The 18,539-nt window shown below is 47.3% G+C and overlaps 1 protein-coding gene across 1 annotated transcript in view; it reads right to left on the reverse strand.

Annotated features, from left to right (window-relative positions):
- MGAT5 (alpha-1,6-mannosylglycoprotein 6-beta-N-acetylglucosaminyltransferase) overlaps positions 1 to 17,441 on the reverse strand; it is an 85,508-nt gene extending 68,067 nt beyond the window's left edge. Inside the window, exons 1-2 of the mRNA XM_078866667.1 lie at positions 17,095 to 17,441; positions 4,868 to 5,331 (exon numbers count right to left, since the gene is read on the reverse strand). Coding sequence (XP_078722793.1) covers positions 4,868 to 5,105 — 238 coding nt within the window. The 5' untranslated portion in view covers positions 5,106 to 5,331; positions 17,095 to 17,441. The remainder of the gene's footprint in view (positions 1 to 4,867; positions 5,332 to 17,094) is intronic.
- Positions 17,442 to 18,539: the final 1,098 nt, after the last annotated feature.

Here is an 18,539-nt window from a genome sequence, read left to right on the forward strand (position 1 = left end):
ATTTGTAATAAACTACTTTTTTAATTCCCACATGTTGTATGCAAATCATACCAAGTTGTAAGTGGCACAGCGGTAATACGTTTTCACAGCGCATCTGCCAGAATACAATTGCAGCACTTGCATCTATCACACATTCAATCTGTCGTGGGCCTAAACATTCCTCCGGCTCCGCTGGGAGGAAGCGTGCTGTGGACGGTGCTTACCGGGGAGCGCGCACGCGTAACACACTGCTGCCCGGCAAGGGAGGCCATGCGGTGGGACCATCGGGAGTGCACTGCACTCGCTGCAATCACTGTCACAAACAACCGGCTCTTTTGCCTGCTCAGGATACATCCCACACGCTCTCGCTTCATCATCCCTGCAATGAAGAATAAACATTTCGGACAATGCTACTCTGTGCGCTGTTGAAATGGTAAATATGCGCCATTTAAAACCTAACTGCATTGCGCATTTGAAACTAGTTAATAAATATATAATTATACAATATGGTATGATGTATTTGGAGGGCATGGTGGAGCAGTGGTTAGCGCTTTGCACTATAAACCCAGGGATACGAGTTGGATACCCGGTCATGGATATCATCAGCCACGGAGAGCCGAACCAGGGTTGGGTGTCGCCTTCAACAATCCGCACTGACCAGAATGGTGAAGTATGGTCAAACAACCCACATGGCCGGCGCAGCTTGGGGAGGCATTTATCCAGCAGTGGACCCCGACAAAGGACTGCAAATTATTTAGACCTCTCTTTCCGAGAAACGTGTAATCCAAGCAGTCTAATCTGATAAACTAAAGCTACGTTGTTGACACTAAATTATGTATGAATTGAATCGGACCTATTGGCCCATTACCGTTGAAGAAGAAAAGCCATTAAGTACTATCCCAGTAACAATGCCACGTTGGGCCAACTTCAAATGTTTACTGTGACACTACACATGCCATGCAGGTTTGCGTAATTATTTAAAATCCAAACAAGGTGCACAACCTGCAGAAAGAAGACAATGAAAAGGCACAAGGCCCTGCACTAACAGAGCTCAAGGCATGGCCGGCACTGTTTCACGCGCAGGCCGGCGTTTTACACACTAGGCCGGCGTTTTTTACACACCGGCTGGAGTAGAATAATCGCCGACACCGGACTAGGCGGAGTGCTCCCTTGCCGTGGTTTTACTCGGGTGGGAGCAAAAACTCCGATTGAATTGCAGCTCCGGGTGGCACAGCACAATTTATAGCCCGATGCGTGAAATCTATTTACGTACGTGGATGTACAACGTTGCAGTTCTATTCCTGTATTTGAAACAAATAGTAAACATGTGCAGCCGGGGCTAGCGGCAGCATGGTGTTTAGCATCCTTGCGTTAGGAGACTGGACAAACCGAGACTTGGGTCCCCCCCATTCACAAACATCCACTGGCCAAATGGTGAAATATGGTCAAGGCAACCCCATGACCAATGTCGTATGGGGAGGACTTCATCTGGAGTTGAATTCATGAAGGGCTGTAAATTATTATGCAACATGTAGGCCTCTCTTCCAAGACACTTGATGCCACAGTGATCTGGTGTGTCTATGCTTAAATGAAGGCTGCGTGGTGCTCATTAGCACTCGTTATCCTGACACATCGGTGGAAATTCCACATTCCCATGGCGGTGATCCCAGTTCTTCATTTGGACCAGCACAGAAATCTTCACGTAAAGTGGTACGAATTTTATCAACCTCAGGTGTTAATAATGAACTTTGGGGAGGGGCGGGAGAGGTGACAGTCATCTTTACAGCTGCCATACTTCAATTTTACAGCTCTGTCAACCCACCGCTGGATGATAGGCCTCTCGTTCATAATTCACCACGCCGGTCAGAAAGGGCCGGTGCAGGTTGGTGGGAGATATCATTCACAAATAATATTTGTCATGGCCAGAAACCACACTTCTACTGAAGCAAATGCTATGGTGATGCTGCATTGGCAGTTGTGCACAATGAGCACAACAACTCGCTTCCAACTATAATCCACAAGGGCCATCGCCCACAATGCCGTCTATTACATTTATTTTTCCTTTTCATGGACCCGGTGTTGTTGCGTGCACAACCCGAGGCTATTATACTCCACAAGCAAAGCCAAAACAGGGCACAGGGTGGAGAATAACGAGGAACGATGAATAACCTGGCGGCGCATCTCGCGGAGCGAGCGAGAGGCCAGTGCAGGGGCAGCGGTGTCTCCCAGCGCTCGCTCCCTCGGTTCTCTTCCCTTTCGCGGCGTCACGTCGACAGGCCCCGACGGCAATTATTTTACCAACAAGATTTTCCCCGAGTAGGGAGGTGTCAGAAAAGTGATTTTATGGTTGTCACCTGACGATGATCGTTGGCAAATTGTGTCGTTAAAAATAGTCACCGCCGTCTCGAGACAACGTGGCACAAAAAATTTGCACAGAGGGCGTGCACACACACGCACGCATACAATTATTCACGATCACAACTCGCAGCGACTCTCGTTGCCAAGCCGTCATGGGGATTGTTTGACCATGCTCCACCACGCTGCTCAGTATGGAATAGGGAAGGGTGCGAGAGGGCAGGGCTGAAGACGGAGTTCAGATATTGAGGAATCGAATTCAGGGTGCCGGTTTCAAAGCGCAGTATTAAGCCAAACACTGAATCAACGATCCAACCGATACAATATTAATACATGTAAAATTCACACTTGTAATAATGTCATACTTTATAATATAATACCGTACCCTATGAATTGTGGAATCACACAAATGTGACCTCCATCTCTAAACGCTGTACAAATTGGAGTAGATCGAAGTAACATGGTAGGGATTTGCTTCTCTGTGTGGGAGGCAGTGAAGAGCTTCCCGGCAAGGGGGGAATGAAGGCGGCAGGGCAGCGACGTGAATGCGAGCGATTCACAGGGAGAGAGAGGCAGCAATTTGCACAAAACACTTGTAAAGGGGTCATCTTGTTCCTTAACAGCACCCAAACAAATCGTGAACATGCACCAGCCAGAGGGGTAAACTTCACCGGTTGAACTCCAGTGAAAACGCAATCGCTCTAGATTTCTTCCGCACCAAATTGTATAACCAATCCAAGCGTGGTTTCTTTACAAACATTTTTATTTCCGTCCCCATCTAAATATTAAACAGCACCGTTTAATTAAATGCTTGCAGAGGTGAAAATAAGTTTAATTCAGTGCGGATTAGCAGTTGACATTTAATCTCATGGAAGAGGTATTGAATGCAAGGGAAAAAGGAGGGAAACAAGAGAATGAAGACACAGGGAGCCGGCTGCTTCTTATTGCCCAGAGGGAGCAATTAGCCTGCGATCACGCTGCTCCGGAAGATGGGCAGAGCGCGCGGGTGTGGGAAGAGAAAGCAACGACTGATATAGAACACGCCTATTTACAAAATGGCACACTTCATAAACATGGCAACGAGTGCAATCATATTCTTTTTTTGCGAGCGCGGATGACAAAAATGGCTCAAGTTAAAACGAGCACCCTACAGGGCCTTGTGTATTCAAATAATAAACGAAAGGTTTTACAGCTCGCAATTATGGAGGTCATCGTGAGCGGAGCCGAGCTCGCGGTGGGCGCTCTGCCCACGATCGCCGTCTTCGTCATCGTCGTCACGTTTACAGATCTCCTTCAACACAAAGTGACAGCGCTATCGCTCTGCCAAGGGTAGGCCCAGTTTCTCTCACTCTCAACGGCTGGATGGCCTTGTATGGAAGAGTTCAATGGGCATTCCAAGACGTTTGGAAATAACTTCAAAGCGTTCGGCGAGAGGACAAAACGGGGCTCATGGTGTGCGACTTTTCGAGCTCGTAATCAGACGACACGTTACTCTGTTTGCATCGGGCCGTAAACGCCACACGGTACGCAAAGTGCGCGTTAAGATGAGAGCATAAAACGGGCAATTAAAACGTTCAAGTCTTTGGCACAAAAGGAAACAAAGGAGAACTTCATCTCACGTTTAATAAGGTCACGACTCCAGCATTAACATTCCAACGCGTGACTATTTTGAGCCGTTTCAGTCGATCGCCGACTGCTGACGCTCGCAATTAATTGGGCAGGAATAGAAGAGCACAAAAAAACAACAAAGGAAATGCAAATCAATCGATTGGACGCGAGTGATCTAGCATCAACAATTTCAATAGTGAATCAATGCCTCGGCTTGTTATGGAAGAATGCAGGGAATTGGTGGTTCACTTTATTGCACAGATGCCATTTTCTTTCATTACTCTAGGTCGGGTCAGCAAAGATCGTTAGCTGCAAATGTAATAACATTGCCGATAATTATCAACAAATTACGCACAATTCAAATGTTGTTATTTTGAAAACCGTAGCCGCTAACCTATTGGTATAATCACATACACAGACACAGCCCCACTAATAGCCTTCATGGACCATTGTAGCAAGTTCCGTTAGCGAATACCTATTAAGACCTGAACAGCGCTAGAGGGAGCGTTGTGGCCAGCACCAAATCCAGCTACCTAACTCTGCCCTGTGGTGGTGTACACACAACACCACGACCTAGAGGAGGCCCACGACCTAGAGGAGGCCCACGACCTGGAGGAGGCCCACGACCTAGAGGAGGCCCACGACCTAGAGGAGGCCCACGACCTAGAGGAGGCCCACGACCTAGAGGAGGCCCACGACCTAGAGGAGGCCCACGACCTAGAGGAGGCCCACGACCTAGAGGAGGCCCACGACCGGTGAGTTCCGATTCTTGCCACCGACGATCCCAGGTTGCCAGGTTCACAGCGCACGCTCACCCTCTTCTGTGCACCGCGGCCAACCCCCTCAGATAGCAAACGGACGGAAACGCCCTCAAACGTGCGCTCGCACACGTGCAATCATTCGGTCCCGCAGACTCGGCACTCACCGTATCCTGTGGCCGTGCCGGCGTAGGGCCCGTCCACCGTGCTGCGCGTCTCCTCGGCAAGCCTCTTCACGTACTGCTTGCTGAGCTGCAGGATCTGCTCCTGGAGCTCGGCGCTGGTGGGTCGGTGCGCCGAGTGCTGCTGAATCGTGAAGTGCAGCAGCATCATCCCCCAGATGAAGCCGAAGGTGACCAGGAAGAAGCCCAGTTTGTGAGAAGACAACTTGCGCCAGGGAAACATCGCGCCTCGGATCGATTCCCTCCCGGCGGCCGGGAGGCGCCGCTGCCGACACAGGCTGGGGATTTATTGAGATTTTTTCTCTCCTCTGGGGAGCGAGCGAGGGGACGCGTCCTGCCGTCACCGCCGCGACATGACGGCTTTCGACGACGACGCCGCCGCCGGGTGTCTTCACAACGAGCGTGCGACGTCTCTCATCTTCGGCGGTTTGTCTTCAGGGCCGTTCACTCTGAGGGGAGAGAACAGGACGGGCAGGATTCAGGATGACAATATATAAGGTGTGCTCAGAGCCTACAACTTTGCTCAGGACAAATACTAATTTGATTTGAACACAAAGTGAAAACTATTTAAACTTAAAAAACACTTTGTTCTGAACAGAAGGTTTCAGGAACCCAAAGCTGGCTAAAATGACCACGGCCAGTGACACAGATTGTTCACCTGACATCATCTCTCACCATGCCTCACAAGCGACAATTTTGGAGGATAAAATGTCGATCCACTGCTGGACGAGGACTTCCTAATTCCATCCCCGCAGTCCTGCGATGTCACTCCAGGGGGATTCATGATATCAGTGAAAGTCCAAAGCCACCGACGTTGCACAGGGCTAATTTTCTAATGGACAAGAATCGTTGGCGACTTTCCCCAATGCAATATACAACGGCGATTTATAATAGCGATTTCGAAAATGCAACCACACCTGACAACGCCGTACACAAAGTGGGGATATTTATTTTACGGATCGACGCAATCGGTCGAATGGCTGCAGAGAAACAGGAAGGCGCTCGAGCCTGAACTTGAACAGGGGGCAGGGAGTGGACAGCACGGATGGCGGGGGGGGGGGTCCAGACAACGCACACCGAGAGACGGCCTCTTCATGACAATGCGGGCAACAAACAGTATGGCTAGTGCCGACGAAACTCCCATCAGACCGGAACAAACGTGCTCATGACTAATGCCAGTGTAGACATACGTGTGATAGCTAGAGGGAAGTTGGTAGCAGGTCATCCTTTGTACAAAAACATGGGGTTGGGTTGGGGAGGTAAAAATTACTATGTTGTAATGGATTGAGGACTCGCACAACATTTTTCAAATAACCTATAATGGAGGCACAGGATACTGGCAAGGCCAAACAAAGCACACTAAGCAATCATCTAGCGAGGAAAACCAGGATATTGATTATCCGAAACTGGCTTGCTTAGAGGAAGTACATTAGGAGAGATGGAAAAACCAATGAGGCTGTACTAGTTTACCGCCGGGACATCAGCGTTGCAAAACTCGTGCACGGAAAAAAATGCAGGGGGATAAATGCTCTCGGAGAACTTTTAAACTGCCCTGTAATTTTATTCTCAAGTATTTGTGCGAGCAGTCAAAATCTCAACGGCGCTGATCGACAATTGCAACATTTCACGGTAAAATCATAACACGTTCAAGAGCACCTGAGCTTTATTGGTGAATCGTTTCAATTAGCTTCCCCACAAACCAAAGTAAATAATGGCTGCAAATACAGAACTTGTATAACAAACACAAAACCAAATGGCCATAGATAATCATCACAAACATTCTTAAACACTCGCCTGCAGCGTAATCCCCGAAGCCCATTTGCCTCCGATGCCTGAGAAATTGCAGCCTTTTAGGAGATGCCGCAACCATGCACGTACAAGCACAAGAAATCAATGGCGTTGTAATTGATACTTTTAAATGTGAAATCCATGTGTGTCTGAAAGCTAAACAATCAAAAAAGTGTTCAGCAAAAGTGCAGAGAATTGATATTTTCAGTCTGGTTCGATGGGGATGTGGGGACCGGTCAAAGGTTTAGAAAATAGGATATTGAAAGCATGCCCAGATGCACTGTTATTATTACTTTATTTTTCGATAGTTTCCTCCAAATGTCAATATTAATTTAATATAATTAGCGCATGAATATAGAGCGAACACGAGCTGAACACGATTTTTTGGGAATCTCATTCTGAAAACTTTACTGACCATTTATCAAGTCGCGAATCGCACAAGGAAACACACCCTGCGTCGCAATGGCAAAAGAGCGTCGCGATTGAAGGCACGCGCGCATCGCTGGGAACACCTCCGCAAAGCAGGCGCACAGCGTGCGTTTACAAAGGCTCGGCGACAGAAGGGGGAGCCTTATTCCAGGAATGATTGCCAAATAAATGGTCGGGCCCTGCCATTTCACGCAGAATTACCAACGAATACTTCTGAATGAGTCGCTTTAGGCCACACAAGGAAGCTCATTGCATCTGCAACCATGCGGATTGCAATACACCTCGCAGTTTTGCTCTCGCCTCCGGGACAACCACCAACCGCTGGCATTTTGAAATCTCGATGAGAGCGATTGACTGCTTGTGGCACACACAAGGGGGGAGGGGGACTCGTGCCAAGTCACCAGTCCATCCGAGGTCCACGCTGTTCAAACACGCCAACGCACAAGCTACTGGAAGGCGGGCAGGCTCCCCGTGCCGTACGACCACCGATGCAATCACGTTTCTGTAAGATCGATTCTTCTCCACCCCTTTAATAGAATTTGATTGAAAAGCCAACTGTTCAGGGGTAGAAATGCCTTTCAACTGCATTCAGCATCCTTCACCTAACCAAGTGAAAGCTCGTTGACGTACACTGGACATTTCTGTGAAAGGAGACTTGGGAAACTTCAATTGCATAAAAAAATCTAGGCTGCAACACAAGAATGCAATGGCGACAGCTTGCACGTGGCATGAAAGAGACTCTAACCCACACTACACACTGGCAATGCACTGTGGCATATTACATCATAGTGCCAAGACTATTGACATTCAACAGGAATACCTTATTTCTCGTATTATGCCATAGTGTTGTGTTTTAAATACATTTTTGTGAAACTTTAATTCAAATCATAAAAAATGTAAAGTCATCGACAGGAACACATTTTACATTTGGCAGTTGGAGGGAGTAGACACAAGGTGCACCTAGCCTGGCACAAGCACCGTGGGGGGTGGCCAGCGGTGGCCGTTGTCTGTGTGCGTCTGTTGATCAGTTCAAAAACACCGTGGCACACGTGGGAGTGTGCGCAACACCTGGCTGCAAAGCATATTGGGAGCTGGTGATGTCGAGGTTATTTCTTTATCCAAAGGACTCCTCATTCGTTGAAATTAATTCAGCAGTCTCGGAGAAGTTATCTGGGCTCACAAACACGTATAAATATCAGCTGCATGGATAAAGATAAGCTCTGACACAAGTGAGCAATTGCCAGAGGTTGAAAATTGAGCATGCAATGGCCAATGCATCGATCAAAATCGATTTTTACACCCTCAATCGTGCATGCAAGAATCGATTACTTTGGATTCGTGGAAGCGAAAAGCTCATATTACAATGAGGCTAACGGAGCGAACGAAACCGTACAAAGACGAGACCAACCAGAATGAAAAATGGACAGCAATTGTGAATCCCACTCGTGGCCCTTAGAGATAGTGGGCACTAGTTTACACAGACCCCTAGACTCGCAGATAGCCCGAGACTCGCACAGACACCTGTCTGTCCTAGACTTATAGTGGACATGAGGCCACGATGTGTTCCACTATTTGTTGCGGTGATTGGAGCAGATAATAAACGTGAACCAGACCCATGTTGCTGCAGCAAGGCGGCCACCACAACGAGACACACTCTTTAAGGCCACGGAGCTCTGCTGACACCACACGTGACAGTCGGAGGTGCTCCAGTGGTTTATAAAGATAATACGAGAAAACTAAAAATACTTAAATATCTTAAGCATTTTATGTTCAAACATTCATTCTATGAAATTTAATTATAAAACTTGGGTTCACCAACTAAAGATAAGGGATACTTACAATGCAATGATTAATGCCAAGAAGAGGTTTGAATATGTATAATTTAAATAGATTATTCAGTTTGATTCATGTTTCAAAAGTTGGTGCAACATTTAATGGTTTTTCATATACCACCAAGTGAATAAAGAATTGCCTCTTGAACCATATCATGATCCGGAATCATGACAAGTCATTGAGCCGCGTGTGGACGAGGTGGTGGGGGGGAAATGATGGATTCTGCGGGGGTTATGCACATCGACACATTGCTCTAAAATCGGATCAATCCTCCTTCCGTAAATCACGTGACTTGTGTGTGGCCACCCCCACTCTGTACTTCTCCCCTCCACCCGAGAAAACAGACGCTGCTCCGTGCAGCTCACCACTGCTCGCTCCTTCTCTCTCCCCCTCTTCCTTCCCCTCTCCGTCATAATCATCATCACTCTCTCTCATCCGACATCTTGCGACGGTCATTCCTTCTCCTACTCCCCGTGAGCCATGCTCTCCGCTCTGTCCGTCTTGGGGACTCCCATACCGGCCTCCCTTCCCCACTCATCCTGCACCACCTCCACCCCCTGCTGCCCTCTAACGCAACAGACTCCCCTTCACTTTCCCTGGTGCGGGGCCATGGGTATAAAAAGTTCTAACAAGATTATTTGCTGAAGAGGAGTTTGTTTTCTTTGCGAATTTATTTCCGAGAGAGAAGGGAGTGAGGGGTAGATGTCCACAGGGAGAGAGACAGGAATGCCTTACTGCGTACAATCACGAGGATAATTAAAATGCTCAATGATTTTGACTGCTTCCCGACTTGCTACTCATGTTTGTTTTTACACGCACACCAAGGCATGACAGTTTAATAACAACAATACAAATGTAGAGCCTTTGGTGTATCAACTGCTTGATGAAGGCCTCCTCTCCACACCAGTTGGGTCACCACGCTGGTTCATGCGGGTTGGTGAAGTTGGGGGGAGGGGAGGAGGCCTCGGAACAGTTCAGATATTAATTGCCACTCATGTTAGCCGTGACATTTAATTTAGGCTAATTGGGTTCATAAGCTACAACGCGCTAACCTTCTGCGCCATGGTTCCATCCTAAATAATAAATAAACAGGTTTTTTTCTACACAGAGGCAAAAAAGCGAATTCCTAGCATTGAAGAGGTGTAAAAGGTGTGAAAACAATTGCTCGAGAAAAGTGTAAATCTCAACAGGTGTTTGCTGTACCAAGGATTTCATCTCGCGTTCACACTCGACTTGGAAAATGCACAGTTACTGTTTTGTTACCATCATCTTGGGATGCTCAATGTAAAACGGAGTACATGCACAGCCATATAACTACTGCACAGTTGTTTCTCCAATGACAACACTAATTCCGGCCAAAAACACCGGACTAAATTTTCCTTTAATTTAACACCACTCCGTCCGTGAGCTCCCGCCTTGTGTTCGCGCGCCCGGCTCTCGGCAGCGGTGCACAATCGTCCCCTCTGTGCTCCTCAACGTAGCCCCCCCCCCGCCGTCCCCACCATTTCCCGGCGCGTGAACGTAATCCCAGCTGCCCACTCTCAGCACCGGAAAAATGAGGCAGGCAGACATCTCACCCACCGCACTCTCATCACCAGCGAAAATAAACGTGGAGTGTGCGTGGGCCCAACCATGTTCTCTGCTGACATCTGCATTGGCTGTTTCCCAGTCTTCTAAAAAATGAGAAACGAGTTTTCTGGAATGGCCAATCCCACCCAGGTTAGATTGTTGTGGACAGGTTCAATTGCTGCATTCTACAGGAAAGCCACCCACACAGATTCCTACTTGAAACCGGATTCCCACCACCACCCATCTCAAAAGAATTCTCTCATCAAAACGCTATACCACAGAGCCCATGGCATTTATGACCAACACCACCTGGCCGGTGAATTAAGACATGTACATCGGGCCCTCAGGATGAACGGATACTCTGACAGCACTATCCACCAAGCTGTTTCTCCCACCACACAGAAACAGCCACATGAAACTCCGACCAAAACTATCACGTTACCATACATAGCAGGCGTGACCAAAAAGATCTCCAAAATTCTAAACAAACATAAGATCCAAGTCCGATTCAGTACAGTGCATAAAATCCGTGATCTGATTCCATCTGTGAAGGATGTCGTTCCTGACTTACAGTATCCTGGAGTCTACAAATTGAGTTGCAGTTGTGGTGATTGCTACATTGGAGAAACGAAACGTCATGTTTCTGATCGTGTCCGCGAGCACAAGTCAGATCTGAAACACGGCAGAACTGATTCTCCGGCCGTTGCCGATCATTGCTACAACTCGGTGGGCTCTCATGAAATTGTCTTTTCCGAGACCAAGGTTCTCTGCAAACCTCCTGGCTACCATCAAAGGTTTGTACACGAAGCCATACAAATATACAAACACAGACATAATTTCAACCGTGATGATGGTTACAAACTGAGTAATCATTGGAAAGATGTGATTAACCATGCAAAAAAGATTTAACTACACTTATTTGGACCATCTTATTTGACAGACAACTATTACAGGTTATTGATAGACAGCCAGGCTTGTTTTACCATGTTTAGTTGTTCCTTTTTTTCAAACTATTGTTATGTAGGCCAGGCTTAGTCACAAACCGTACCTCTCCATAACAAAGGCTCAGCCTCTTAAGCCTCACCTTACCATATTAATAAAAAGTGTGCCGTACTTGGCCCTTCCCCCCTCTCCAACCATTATATATACGGAGTGGTAGCTCTTGTAATCTCTCATTTACTTGATACAGCTGTCGTGGCTGTGACGTGTTCCACCTGAAGACGGAAGCTTGTGTTGCCTCTGAAACGTCGTGATTTTTATTTTATTTTTTATTAATTTTAATGTTTTACCTACGTGACTTTACCGAAAAAAAAAGAAAGAAAAAAAAACCTAAGAATATAAAAGAAAACAACCAGAGCTCAGGGATGTGCAAAGCTAAAACGGCGGAGTATCCAACACCGTGGTCTAGTGTGCTGCAAGGGCCGTGTGCGTGTGTGCGGGAGCCGTGGCACAATGGTTAGCACACCTGCAACCAGCACTGACCAGCATGGTCAAATAACACCACTGACACAATATAGGAAGTCCTTCATGCAGCAGTGGATTTACATGTGTATACAAACTGGAGCTTAAACAGCAGTATTCGGTGCGCTCTATTCACACATCACATGTCAAATACACTGTGATGCCTATACAGGGGGATCCATTTATAGATACCACACTAAAATAAAAGGGAGGAGACATTATAGAGAAACCAACATCTAACATCAAAGCTTCCACGTCACCCAAAATTGTCAATACACTTATTAAATCTAAATCACACTCCCGCGGAAGATAACGAGCCATCGCCTTACTAATATTCAAACAGTCATTGATAAGAAAGGAGGGGTCATTAGAGATCAGTGGGGTATCTATAAATAGATCACCCTGTATAATACAGTACCTTGTCCATCACAGACAACTGTGTTTGCACGTTAGACCAATTTCACTTGTTGGCATGCGTCCCATTTAGTCAAATGTTGGTCAAAAAAGCGTATTGGATGTCTCCATCACCAACAATGAGGCAAACGGCCTTGGTATTGCTTTTCAGTCATCACCGTCAAATGGTGTGCCTCAATCTCTCCTCTAAGTGCTGTCGTAACAACAGGATGCTCTCAAGAAAGGCAAAGCATTCGAGCAGGAGAGAAAATACACCAAACAAAATGATCTCCAAGGACTATAACAGAAAGTGAATATAACATTTCTAAAGAAATAATATTTTTTAAAATTGTATTTAAAATATACATTACACCTTTTGAAAAACCAGAGAGCCCCGCTTGGACAAAGGACACCGGGACACACCCCTGGAGCCACGCCTCGGGGTGGTGTTCGCCGGCAAGCTCCTGGTGGCCGGGTGACCCACGTAACCCGGAAAGGCCCAGCCCGAAATGGCTACGTGGCACCGTCCTGTGGGCCCCCCATCCGCAGGACAAAGAGTGAGGGGCGGGCGCGATGCCAGTACGGCAGGGAGTGGGACGGTTTCAGATGGACTGGACCTTGGCAAAGACCCCGGGGATGACCCAGGACACGCTGCTGGTACTGTGTCGCTCAGCTGGGCTGGGAACGCCTGGGAATTCCCCAGGAAGAGCTAGAGTCTGTGTATAGTAGTGTAATGTATAGCAGTGTAGTGTATAGCAGTGTAGTAGTGTATAGTAATGAAGAGCTAGAGTCTGTCGCCAGGGTAAGGGAGGTCTGGACCGCCCGACTCAACCTGCTGCCACGGCGACTCTCACCAGGACAAGTGGACTGAGAAACGAACGACCGTTTTAAAGATGTCTATCCACAACTGATGATGCATCACATCTTTATCTTAGCCCCTATTGACAAAAGCAAGGCCAAGAGTTTCAGACATTGAATGCAATGCACATTACAGCCAGTTGTCAAAGCTGGGTGAGCTGGGACTGCAGTGCAAACATCCTTCATTGAGCCGTATATTTGAAGCAGGAATTGTTCGCGAGCACCTATTAAGTTCTGCACAAAACCCAAGGGAATAGTATCTATACTCCGGGCCACTTTTGTCTCCAATTTCAGAAATATTTACCTAGGGGAAGCTCAGAGCGGATACCACAAGACGAAATATACAAGAGAATCTCTCACACTGTAATGTGGGCTGTTTCCATGACGGCAAAAAAAAACTTTGCTTATCCACACAACCTTCCAGAATAAGTAAAAATTTTCATCCGAAAAATATCCTCCCATCGTTCACCAACATTTCACATTTTGTTTTTCTTTCCACAGCTTAAGGGGAAAAGGACAGGCGGCTCGGTGAGTAAGCCAGAACGTGCGAATAAACAGGCTTAGAGTGCCCGAGAAAACCCAAGAGAACAGCAAATTTGACATTTCAACCACCGGAAACAGTGGTGGCAATTCCACAACCAAAGCACCGTGATTGTGCACGGACTCGGCAGATGTCGGAAGCTAAGCAGAATTTGAGACTGGCACGTACTCATGATGGTTGAACTGCCAGGAAATGTCAGGAGTCGTATAGGCTTAGCCCAAGAGATAGGCAGGAGTTGGCAGTCCAAATATTACTTATTTAATCCACCAATGTGTGCCGTTTTGAGAGTTATCCCATCAATCATATGCCTGAGTTTCCTTCACAAATTATGATCTACTCAGACTGCCACATACATGGAATTGGCCAAACATCCCGATGAAAGAATCTCATGAAAACAGTATTAAGACCCAGTGAAAATTTTCTGGATGGATGACATTAACACTGCACTATTATTCTAACCACCGAATTTACATCAATGGCGCCGCCTCACGTGGTGGTGCTAACTTAAGATCCTGAGAGAAATGATGATGGTCATGAGTCAAAGTGTACCCTGGTTAGGATACGAACTCACGAATAATAAACCTGCTGCTCTACAGAGCTACAAAATACTCACAACCCCCGTAGAATAAATCCTGTACTTTAAAAACGTGAAGGCATTTTGTCAATTCACTGTTGTCATCTTTCCCCCGCACTGCCTATTATGTACAGTGTGCAAAATAAGTTCAATATGCATACAGGCTGAATGAAGACGTCTCCCTCATGCAGGCATGTTGATTTTTGACCATACTTCACCACGCTGCTCAATGCGGATCGCTGAAAGCCCTGGTACCAGCAAATATTTCACTTGCCTCCGGTATTAACCGTGGCCTTTTCACTGTGGTATACCACCAGCCTGTGAAATAGTGTATCATCGTTCGTGCTATAAGGTACATTATTGGAGCATACACATCGAGTATTAGCAGTGCCAAATTATTCAGTATACAATGGACGTTATAATGCAGCTGTGTGTGGATGAATTGCAACTTGGAATGCACTACCGATAAAGTGAATTGCAGTAATTTTTTTCAATCGAGATATTTATAGAGTGGGTGAATTACATAACGTCCTGGTGTTATAATATGACGAACGATATCCAGTAGTATTAGTAATAGTGTGTGGATGGATGTCACATCGTGAGTCAGGAGTGAACGGCCCATGTTGTAGTGCACCATCTGTAATTGTCATCAGTACGAAATCACAGATACTATGAGCAATACGATTTGGTACAACGTAGGGATTTGTATGTTATTACATAGTGATACATGAAGCGTTGACACCGAACACCATACACTGCACAGTGGACACGTTTTTATGCTGTTAATTCATCGTTTCCTGTGTGTACAAATTACGCGAAACAACTTTGTCAGCTGAAACATACCACACTAACATCACTGAGTCGAGACATCCTAACAACGTTACAACTACTGTCCAGTACACTCCAACACATTGTAGTGGTGTGTTAGTGCGGTGCTATTGTACTATACACACCTACACATTGTAGTGTTGTGTTAGTGCACTATACACACCTACACATTGTAGTGGCGTTAGTGCACTATACACACCTATACATTGTAGTGTTGTGTTAGTGCGGTGTTAGTGCACTATACACACCTACACATTGTAGTGTTGTGTTAGTGCGGTGTTAGTGCACTATACACACCTACACATTGTAGTGTTGTGTTAGTGCACTATACACACCTACACATTGTAGTGGTGTTAGTGCACTATACACACCTATACATTGTAGTGTTGTGTTAGTGCGGTGTTAGTGCACTATACATACCTACACATTGTAGTGTTGTGTTAGTGCGGTGTTAGTGCACTATACACACCTACACATTGTAGTATTGTGTTAGTGCGGTGTTAGTGCACTACACACACCTACACATTGTAGTGTTGTGTTAGTGCGGTCTTAGTGCACTATACACACCTACACATTGTAGTGGTGTTAGTGCACTATACACACCTACACATTGTGGTGGTGTGTTAGTCCACTATACACACCTACACATTGTGGTGGTGTGTTAGTGCGGTGTTAGTGCACTATACACACCTACACATTGTAGTGGTGTTAGTGCGGTGTTAGTGCACTATACACACCTACACATTGTAGTGGTGTGTTAGTGCGGTGTTAGTGCACTATACACACCTACACATTGTAGTGGTGTGTTAGTGCGGTGTTAGTGCACTATACACACCTACACATTGTGGTGGTGTGTTAGTGCGGTGTTAGTACACTATACACACCTACACATTGTGGTGGTGTGTTAGTGCGGTGTTAGTGCACTATACACACCTATACATTGTGGTGGTGTGTTAGTGCGGTGTTAGTACACTATACACACCTACACATTGTGGTGGTGTGTTAGTGGGGTGTTAGTGCACTATACACACCTATACATTGTGGTGGTGTGTTAGTGCGGTGTTAGTGCACTATACACACCTACACATTGTGGTGGTGTTAGTGCGGTGTTAGTGCACTCACAGTGTGGACACACACCACGGGGCCTCTCTCACAGTGTGTACACACCGCACGGCCCCCCCCCTCTCACAGTGTGTACACACCGCACGGCCCCCCCCCTCTCACAGTGTGTACACACTGCACGCGTTACACCACATGGCCCCCCTCTCTCACAGTGTGTACACACTGCACGCGTTACACCACATGGCCCCCCTCTCTCACAGTGTGTACACACTGCACGCGTTACACCACATGGCCCCCCTCTCTCACAGTGTGTACACACTGCACGCGTTACACCACATGCCCCCCCTCTCTCACAGTGTGTACACACTGCACGCGTTACACCACATGGCCCCCCTCTCTCACAGCGTGTACACACTGCACGCGTTACACCGCATGCCCCCCCTCTCTCACAGCGTGTACACACTGCACGCGTTACACCGCATGCCCCCCCCTCTCACAGTGTGTACACACTGCACGCGTTACACCACATGGCCCCCCCTCTCTCACAGTGTGTACACACCGCACGGCCCCCCCCTCTCACAGTGTGTACACACTGCACGCGTTACACCACATGGCCCCCCCTCTCTCACAGTGTGTACACACCGCATGCCCCCCCCCCCTCTCACAGTGTGTACACACCGCACGGGCCCCCCTCTATAATCTCGCGTCCCCCATCGCGATGAAGTATCACCCAAACAAACCCCACGACCGATACGAACCCCGAGGGAGGGGGAGGCCTTCATCATGCAGCGGTGGTTTCGGCACCGAGGATGCGTGTACACAGCAGCATTCGTGAACATCGTGCGTGCGCGTGTGCCCATGCGATGCGGTACTCACTGCAGGCGCTCTGATACCGCCGCCGCTGTTGACGATCCGGCTAAGCAGCAGTAGCGCTGCCATCACCACCACCACCACCGCCACCACCACCTCGGCCCAACCACTCGCGGACAGATCCAGCGAGCTCTGGATTCAGCCCGCACCCCTCCACCCCCAGGACCTTTACCACAGCCTCCACGCTAAATCCACGTGTGTGTGTGTCGCCTTCAGCGAGAGACCAAGCTACCCCCTTTGCGAGCGTGGCTTGCGATGTCCCACAGCCGGGTTATTATGCGCGCCGTGACGATGATTCACTCTCTCTCTCTGCCTGCCCTTCTCCCCTCCCCTCGCTCTCTCTTCCCTCTCTGCCGCGGCACGCACAATGGCACGCAACGCAACGCAGGCCGAGCGCCCCTCTCGGCCACGGGCGGTGTTAAACGCAGCAGGCAAGGCGGCGTCACCTGCTGTTTGACTCGGCAAACTGCTTGGTACCTACCGAAAAGGTGGCAGAGCCAATTGTTGTGATGATTATCACCAGCAGCTGCTGCTGCTGGCATGAACAATTCACTGCTGACTGAAGACCTTTCCAAAACTTCTCGCAGCTGATTTCATCGTTCCGTCGTCTCGATTGACGTTTTCTCTCAGACACTTTAGATCACTTGGCTGTCACTGTCGGGGTTCTTGGCCATCTTCGCTTCTAAACATGATGTGTCCTGGCCAAGGCCCACTTAGAGTACTTTTTTTTAGACTGAATGATCTCATCATCCTGCCTACGTTCTCGAACCCGTGTGCTCCTCTTTCTGGTCTCGATTACATTCCAAGCGTGCTTTTCTCGCCGTGTTTTTCGAACTTTTAAATTTTTGTTAAACTTTTCATTGCCTACACTTGTTGTTAACTCTTGTTAATGTCTGAATGATGTAGGCTGGGCGAGGAGTCCATATACCTCAGTTCTAATAAACGGTGTGGTTAACTCCGACTAATTGAACGTGTCTATCAGTTGATGCGGAGTCGTGGTACTTCAAATCTGTGCTTACAGTATCTCCAAAAGTGTGACCTTCCATTTCCCATCGAGACCACCTGTGTTTTACACAAAACCACGCTGTGCAGAGTGGTCCAGAAGTGACCCCCATTTAATTCTCTGAAAGTTAATGTTTTTGAAGTAAGGTTTATTTAAAACAGACATTAATATGCAAATAAAAATATGTTAGGGGTCAATTCATTGAGGGTCACAAGACAAAAAGGTACAGCTAATGCTCACTTATATGCTACTCATTTCCATCAACAGCCAACTCGAGTTGACCCGATTTCTCCCCATTACTCAAGTTGATGAACATCTCAAGTTGGCAAAACACATATTCTGAGTTATTTTCCGAGTTGGGAAAGTCTTGACCAGAAATTTATATTTTTAGTTTGAAAGAAAAACTTTGATGGAGAATTCAGACCGGCGAGAGAAGCTAAATCAGCTT

The sequence above is a fragment of the Lampetra fluviatilis genome, chromosome 2 (genome assembly GCF_964198595.1).
Source record: "Lampetra fluviatilis chromosome 2, kcLamFluv1.1, whole genome shotgun sequence".
NCBI classification, from domain to species: Eukaryota; Metazoa; Chordata; class Hyperoartia; order Petromyzontiformes; family Petromyzontidae; genus Lampetra; species Lampetra fluviatilis.